Genomic DNA, 8,692 nt, shown 5'->3' on the forward strand with positions numbered 1-8,692 from the left:
TATCGTAAGAGCAGGCCACTAATGTCTAAAGGTGCATATAGGTCTGGTCTCCTGAAAAGTGCCAATTCAAAGAGGGCCAATTACCCGACCCATTAAAAACAGAAAATAAAAATCATAAAGTGTTACTGAGCGACTACAAGGGCTCAGTACACAGGATGTTAAAGTTGGCTGCACATGATTACATAGTGACATGGACTGTCGGAATCTGACTTCCTTAGAACTATTACTCCGGGAAGATGGGGATGGGTTGGGAAAGCCGAACCGTGGCCAAATGGCAAATAAATTTATTTAAATTGGAATGAGGAGTATTATAAATTTTTGTCAAATTAAATTCTTTATTTTAAGTTTGAAAACCTTAACGATCCTTCCAAATTCATATTTACTGGCAGCCCTTTGATTTCCTGACTTTCTCACGTATAGATATCTATTTTTGTTTTCATTCATTTCCAGCTTTTTAAACCTTATTTCAGAGTTGAGAGGGAGCCCTGTGATGTCGGTACCTAAGTTTGCAGTGACCTTTGATCCATACGGACGGTCTTTTAGATTCTGTTGGTCTTCCAACTCTTACTACTTTCAGAACAGTAGGCAGGCCTATTAAGTTACACTAGCTAGATCTAGATCTATCTCTATAATCAAAGATCTGAGAAGATTAGAAGCCTACTGAGCGATTAAATCAGTGTTAGTGTTAGTGTAGCCTACCTTGTTTTAACAGCGGCCAGACGATAGAGAACAAAGTGAACATATGAGACAGTAAAATAATGCTGGATCATCTGTACCTAGAATTTAGATCAAGATGTGGACTATAAAAGTTAAACTGTAAGTGCCTTCCCTAAGAGTGTGGTCATTATGTAACACAACAACAATAACACTTGTAAGTCAACCTCATCATCATTCATCACCAGACCAGAGATCAGGATCCACGGAGTAAAGTTCGGTCTCTGACTGGTCCAGGGTGAGCATAGCAATAACTATTTAAGAATAACAAGAGTTCACGAACTTATGTACGGGTCTTGGTGGAGCTCTCATCAAAAAACTTTAGCAAGAATCTTGTCGAAAGACTGGCTTCTCATCTAATCATCAAGGCCCGCTATCATCTGGCCTTGATCTCTACACTGACACTTAACTTTATAAAACAATTGCACAAGTACAGGTCTCGTATAAACTTACCTCAATCGGTCTCTGTGAGCATAAAAGCATCAGATAAACCTCGTGCAGTTATATCATAACAGCAACATGACATATGTTTAAGAAAAATAAATGGAATTATCGTTTTTGGGTCTATATGGACCTCACTGAATCAGTTCAGGAGACCCAACTGCTAGTAAACAAAACTTATGTACCACTGCTAGATTTCACGTGATCCATCCAGAGACCTTCAGTATAAAGTGGTCGCGTTTACCTATTGGTTCAAATAACAGATGTGACGATGAAACCCCGGTTATGCTGGTGGTAGGCATTGAGGATAAGGTCGAAACCCATTGTTCCCATTGCTTGTACATGCACAAATCCTTGTGAAAAACAAATGTTGAAATGATAGAGAAAACAGCAAGATTATAGAAAATAACAAACAAGTCATTGCATATTAACATAACAACACATTAGTCAAAACCATTAGCTATTCGTTCAAATTATACCGAAGGTCCTTGGATCCAGATCGGCAGGCCAGTTGAGACTACTATGGACACGAAACTTCTGCGAGTATCGAATTAACAATATGAGTGCAACTAGTAGTTTGTTCTGTTATTATGCTGAATTCTGTCTGTTTGTAGATAGATAGTGAATATTGAAATGGGATTTCCCGAAGAACTTTTTTAAAACTTAGAAATACAGGAAGGAGAGCTTGACAATCCTCACACTGCTACTTCTTGACTCGGATACAGAGAACTGTTTCCAGGAAAAAGTAGCACAGACCTGTTTTCATTTTCAAATATATAAAGGCTACTGGTAAATCAAGATCTGAAGGCAAAATGTCATCATTGACAGGTATATTCCCATATGATCTCTGATTTGGTAGGCCTAGATACTCTATCTAGAATGTAGATCTACTTATTTAGTTTAGTTTGTCACAACAAACTTTCCACTGACAAACATTGCGAACAGGAACATGATTCAATCTTCCAAAAAGTCGTCAACGGTCAGGTCTTGCCTTTTTATTTTTCAGACCTGGCCTCAGCTGCTCATCTGGCTTAGATTCTACTTCTGCAACTTGTCTGATTTCTGACTCTTGCATGATGTCTTGTTAGTTAGAGATAGATCTAGATTCTAGATCGGAGGAAGGGTATTCTTTTACTTTCCCTCCTGTCTCACACTAACCTAATACGAATATGGGGTGCCCACTACGGATGGGATCGCCCGACTCGGTCGCCTAAAAAACAAACACGTATGTTTTCAGTTTCTTCAGGCGATCGGCCCGATCCAACCGTAGTGGGCACCCCATATTAGTCTAGATTCTACCAGTTTTCCTTCTGAACTGTTAAACTATTAAATATTAAAGTGCTTCACTGTATAATTAAATGTTGCCGTGTATGCTAGGCTTTACAACATGCGATTAAATGTAGAAGGACGCAAACTATTTTTAGGTGTGGCGCCCATCTTGTTTGACGTCAGTCCATGATCATGGATGATGATACCCCTCCAATCACGTGACTAGGCTACATCAAAGTATAGCCAACCGTATGGCACCAAAGATGGAAGTGTCTGTATATAAGCTTAATCTACCTTCGCTGTCAGAAGTTTTGATGATCGAATAGACAACGCGTCTGCGTTTGAAATCATGCAATATAAGCGGCTCGATCCCGGTCCCGGACAGTTGTTTTTTTCTCTTCTCCTCATCCTGACTGACCAACAGTTTGTCCCATAAATAAATTATAATTAGTTGCGTTGTAGTTGTTTTTTTTTAAATGTATATAGTGATGAAGAATGCAGGAGGGGGGGGGGGTAGATCTAGATCTAATCCTCCAGCGTCTTTACGGCAATTTTCGTGCAGTATATATATATATATTGTCTTTGTGTTTACCGTGTTTCAATTTCACGCATCAGCGTTCTTATCTTACTGTTCTGAGCATCAACGATCTAGATCAGATCTAGATCAAGATCTGAGTGATCTTCCATCATGTCCAAGTACTAGATCTAGAACTAGGAAATCCGAAATGTTACCGAAAACACGTCATTCCATGCGGTACCTCCACGGAGTCTGTGGGTATCCCAGGAAGTGATGACATCACATTACTAAAATTAGCAGCCAATCAGAAAGATGCGTCTTCTACGTTTAACGGCATCATGTGGCTCTACACAGCAACATAACTTGTTTGGCAAACAGTACGTTATAAAATAATATAAATTTTATAATAGATGATGGATTGCACAGGCGTGCTTTTGAACAAATCGACCCCTTTGCACAAAGTGTGCTTGGTAGAGTCCAGTGTATTTCCCTAGAATTTTTCAGCAATTCTTTGGTATCAAAGAAACTCAAATGCCTCTCATTTGAAACCAAACTTCTTTTGATTGAGAAAGTCGAATATATTACATTACTTGCTCTGTGCCTGTAATTATCTACTCTAGAACCTCATATATTTGCCATAAAACGAGCACTTGGATTCAACGAAATTAAATCCCAGGCCCGACAACTTCGTTGAATCCGATTTCCAACACTGTAATAATCATCTCTATAATTATTTATTATATTATATTATTTGTGAAAGTGTGTCACTTTGGCCGCCTAAAACTTCCGAACCACTTTACTGTCGAATTTGGCAAAATTTAAAGAATCATTTAAAGTTAAAGGGTGCACAGTATTATTGAGGAGCCTGAAAGAAGTCACTCTGTAGTTTAATTTTCAGTTTTTCATTAGTTTCGTTTCTAAAGGTCTAATCTTGGGAAAGTCTTCTAAGATGCCATTGAAAACAAGTGAGGTTTCCGTTCACTAGCCGTGCGCACTGATTCCACACCTTTGAAATTCTGGAGTATACAACCACGACAGTGGAATAGAGAATCAATCTATCTATTATTATTTATACGTATATTTGGCAACTTGGAAACTCATGTCTCACTTTTCCCATAAAACTACGACAGCTACCGAGTTGAAAGTTGGCAAGTACCTGCAAAAAGATAGATGAAGGAGCCCGATTTTTTATTTGAAGTATTCCATTCCTGAATTAGAAAAATATATTTTACAAAAAGTTCCCGTCCTTCTTTTGCCTTTGTGACTATTCCACTGAGAAATGAAACAAATCTGCGAGGCGCATTTTGTTTTGAGAGTAGATCTATACCTTCTAATTTTTTGCACTTCTCAAGATTTATTGCTCCTTTCCTGTAGAGAGTGTAAACATATAGTAGGCCAATGACTTTCAGTTGATGTTAATGCTCCGATCATTCCTTTCATCGAAAGTGGGCCCAGCTAGTATTGTATTTAATTATTTTATAATGGCCTTCCAACTTTGACTGTATTTCGGGGGGAGGGGGGGGGGGTAATTCATGAGTAGGCTTAAAGTATTATATGTCCATAGCTTATTAATATAAAATTATAATATATTCTAGTCCTATCTAGTCGGCCTAGTAATAAAATAGTTTTTCTGTCACAATCACAATGTCTATGATGACCAATGCTGCATTTGCAGAGGAGAAGGGAAGAAGAAGCACTAATTTTCAACTGAGCTCGTTAACCAGGACAGCTTTCTAATGTCTCAGTTGTTATTGTTAATGGATGCGCGGTCTAGATCTAGCGCATTCGTGACATATTTCGGACACCGGTTCTTTGTGTCTTTTTTCTCACTTTTCTTATTCCCCATTTCCTCTCATCTTACTCATAATTTCGAATGGCCTGCAAATCTAAGTCAAAAAGTGAATTTATTTGCCTTCTTAAAGTCATTTTAATGTTAAACTTTTACGAGAGCACGCGGCCACCCGCAAGCCTAGATCAGTAGATCTGTTTTTATCAATCGCTTGCAAGCCTAGCAGTAAGTAATTCTAGCAGATCTGGTACCGGTATGCTTGTCTTTTATTCCTGAATACAAATCTATGCAGCACTTCTGGTGGCTAAAGCACCGTACAGAAGAATATTCTAGCAGATCTGGTACCGGTATGCTTGTCTTTTATTCCCGAATACAAATCTATGCAGCACTTCTGGTGGCTAAAGCACCGTACAGAAGAATATTCTAGCAGATCTGGTACCGGTATGCTTGTCTTTTATTTCCGAATACAAATCTATGCAGCACTTCTTGTGGCTAAAGCACTGTACAGAAGAATAAGAACCAGGTTATTAGCGTGACGTTTGTAACGCCATAAATAGGCTACCAGGAGCAGCAAATTTTGCCATTTAAGCGACATACATGATGGTACAGCACAGCGCTAAAAATCATGCTTTTTCATTATGTACTAAGTACGTCATAAAAGGCAATGGAAGGGTTTAAAAGAGTAAAAGCTTCTTTTCCTCTTGTGGGAGTGCTTAGGTTTAGCTTATAAATATATGGGATTGTCTTCTTAGCCTTGGCATCAGCATTTCAATTTCTGACTCTTAACTCATGAAGCCACTGATGATTTTCTACCTTCTGTGATTCAGATTGCTGCTTTTCAGCAGGGTCTGTCTGGAGCTAGGTTGTCCCATATCAAGGGATTAATGTTGAAATCTTTCAGATACATTTTTGTGGTGTCTTTGTAGCACTTTTTTGGATTTGGTATTACAACTTTACTCTTTCTGAGGACGACCTCCAGAATAGAATATATATACTTTTTAGAGGATTCGGAAATCAGGCATGCTGACGAAATGACCAGCCCAGCGAAGCTGAACCCTTTAAGCTTAGAAATGTTCTGTCTCTTGACACTTTCCTTTATAATGTTGGTTTGCACGCACCCATTCGAATTGGGGGCTTTCGTGGCCTAGAGGTTAAGGCGTTCGCCTCTCATTCAAAAGTCGCGGGTTCGAGTCCGGGTGGCGAACGAAAAATTTTCTTCTCTAAAATTGTCTCCTTTCACCTCCTTTCCTGCTCTCTAGCAGTGTTCTGTTGTTTGCTTTCGTCTCCTCTTTCTGCCCCCAACCCCTCTCCTCCTTTGCCCCCTCCTCTGGGCTCCTGACTCTTTCTGCAGCCTTTCTACTGCTACTCCTTGGCTCCTTCTTACTGCTGACTTTCACCCACACCCCAGATCTTCTGGTAGGAAAGATCTACACCTAGCCTTCTCGGACAAGGGCGAAAAATCTCTGAGGGCCCGTGTGCAAGTTGCTCACGTTAAAGATCCCTTCGTGGTCTAAAATCGATAAAAGTAGGCAGCCACCTGCGCAAAATTCAAAATTTCCTACCAACTGAAAAAGTTTAATGTGTCCCGCATGCTTATATCATGAACTTATGCAGTTCCAAGCACCGTAAAACTCCTACCAAAAAAAAATACCATTCAAATTGTAATTTCATATCTGCACCCAGTATATTTTCTGTCTACATGCTCTTTATTGTTTCTGGCTTACCTGCACCCATCCCCTTCCCTTTGGCATTTACCCTGTTGATAGTTTAAAAATTTGTCAAATGACAGAGAAAAACACAGCATGCAACTTTTGGTTATCCCTGTTGGGAAATTTGGCTCAGGGAGATTGATTTGAGAAAAAATTTCCTCTACTTTTAAAATAAAATGTTTCATGTCATCTACTTTCCTGCCTGTTGAGATTTACTCTTCAGATTTATAACAGAATTCCCCAAGCACACAATTCAACTTTGTATGTGTAGTATAAGGTTTTACGGCGCTCGCAAAATTCAACTTTGAATGGCACTGGAGAGGATAGAATTGATTTGCATGTTGTTTTTGTCTTCTAAGATTCAGAGGACGAGGCAGACCAGCGTCCAGGATTTGGACATTCGTCAGGTGTAAGTGACAAAGGAGCTGGCTTTGTACCCAGGAAAGCTGTAAGGAAACGGCCATACAGTGAAATCACAGAGAGTGGGGATGCTGGAAAGAATGGGAGTCTCCGCCCTGCTGATGCGAGACTTGACGACTTTATCAAGAAAAAACAAGACTCTGGTCCAGAGATGTCAGAGGCAGCAAGGAAAATGATGGTGAGTTCAAGATACAGAGAACTTACAATATTGTAGAAAATGAGTAATAATTGTAATTTTTATTCTGCTGAAAAAAAAATGTATTACTCTTCAGCTCACTAAAGATTTGATTCAAGCCTTGTTAGCTGTCCCTTTTTAGGGCAGTAATCAAAACAGTTTGACTTGAAGTGTAGATGTCAATAAAATCATAAAATATAATTATACTGTCGTACGTCTTTAATTTGTATCATAAACTTAAACTAATGTCCTTGTGTTAAGAACAAGTCAACTCATATGGCCTTCTTTGTGAGCCTTTCTCATGAATTTCTTCATAATACCAGTTTGCTTAAAAGTATATTTTCTTCATGTAGTTGATAGACAAATATTTGTCTTGACTGGTGCTCGATGTCACACAAATTTTAATATTTATTATCTCCAGGCTCGAATGGGTCACAAGCAAGGTGAAGGTCTTGGTAAGCATGGGCAGGGACGGACTCAAATTGTGGAGGCATCAACTCAGCGAGGTCGCAGAGGTTTGGGTATGGTTGTCTCTGGCCTTGAACCTTCAGATGTTGAATGGGACTTTATAAAGGAAGAGGTAACAAGACTGGTTGGTCGTCTTTTTTTTTCTTCAAAATAATTGTTGCTCATACATGTTCATATGTGAAGCTGGTTTTGTGTCTTTTTTGTTTTGTGACTTCTAATTTTAAAATCTTGTACAACAAAGATCTACATTAGTTTTCCAGTCTCATTTTGAGATAAAATTTGATCTCAAGTTTCAGATTAATGTCTTCATATTCCTGTATAAGTTGTGTTTATTTATTTTTCAGTGTATGTAAGACTGTAAATAAACTGAAATGGTATTGTTTTTGTTGGGGGTGGGGGGTCATAACAGATATGTGTGAGATAAGTTTCACTTTTCTGTTGTTGATTACAGATTGTTGAAGATGAAGTGGTTGAGTGGCTACCAAAGTACAGTGGAGACATTCCTAGTTTACAAGAAATGCTGTCCTGGAAAGAAATTGGTCCAGTAAGACAAAACAGCTATGTGTTTTTTGTCTCTTTTGTTTTCTTTTGTGTGTATGTTGAGGGGGGGGGGGATGGAGGGAGTTAAATGAGCAAGAAGTAAATGAAAGTTTAATCCAAGCACTCTTCTCATCTTTAAAAGAAACTTTTTGTTTCTTTTAGATCTTGATCACATTCAGTGAAGTGCACTCATAATATTTTAGATTTGGTTTGGATCAATATCATGCCATAGCAACTTCAGTCTGATCCACCATGTAGATTAATCCACTGTTTCCATTCATGCATTTATTTTTCGTCTGTGAAGGTACCTTTACCTAGTATAGCTCTACCAGTACATTGCTTTTGCCGATTATTTTACGGGAAGATATATATATATAAGAATGCGTATCATCAGGAAGGTAGTTTCAAACTTTTGAATATCCTTTCCTTCTCTTTCATTAGTTACGGGTTTTTACACATTGTCTTCCCACATAGCTTTCAAAACGTAACTGAGATTGCTTTATTTGAGCTGTTCAGAGGTCAGGTGCTACTTTTACTTTTAACTGATCTCTCTACCTCTCTCTCCCTCTTCTCTTTTGTTCTCTCTCTCTCAATCTCTCTCTGACCATCTCTCTCTTTCTCTCTCTCTCTCTCTCTCTCTCTCTCTCTCT

General features: G+C 38.7%; 2 protein-coding genes across 3 annotated transcripts in view; one reads left to right on the plus strand and one right to left on the minus strand.

Annotated features, from left to right (window-relative positions):
* The window catches only part of LOC101845425 (lysosomal-trafficking regulator), a 96,680-nt gene extending 95,359 nt beyond the window's left edge, over positions 1–1,321 (minus strand). For both annotated transcript variants that reach the window (XM_035972220.1, XM_035972219.1), the window contains exon 1: positions 1,168–1,321. The gene's annotated coding sequence lies outside the window, so the exon portion shown is untranslated. The remainder of the gene's footprint in view (positions 1–1,167) is intronic.
* Positions 1,322–1,803: 482 nt separating this feature from the next.
* Positions 1,804–8,692, plus strand: part of LOC101864090 (cap-specific mRNA (nucleoside-2'-O-)-methyltransferase 1) — a 29,736-nt gene continuing 22,847 nt past the window's right edge. Inside the window, exons 1-4 of the mRNA XM_005107621.3 lie at positions 1,804–1,983; positions 6,799–7,037; positions 7,456–7,614; positions 7,954–8,046. Coding sequence (XP_005107678.1) covers positions 1,968–1,983; positions 6,799–7,037; positions 7,456–7,614; positions 7,954–8,046 — 507 coding nt within the window. The 5' untranslated portion in view covers positions 1,804–1,967. The remainder of the gene's footprint in view (positions 1,984–6,798; positions 7,038–7,455; positions 7,615–7,953; positions 8,047–8,692) is intronic.

Source organism: Aplysia californica, unplaced genomic scaffold (genome assembly GCF_000002075.1).
Source record: "Aplysia californica isolate F4 #8 unplaced genomic scaffold, AplCal3.0 scaffold00616, whole genome shotgun sequence".
In the NCBI taxonomy this organism is placed as follows: Eukaryota; Metazoa; Mollusca; class Gastropoda; order Aplysiida; family Aplysiidae; genus Aplysia; species Aplysia californica.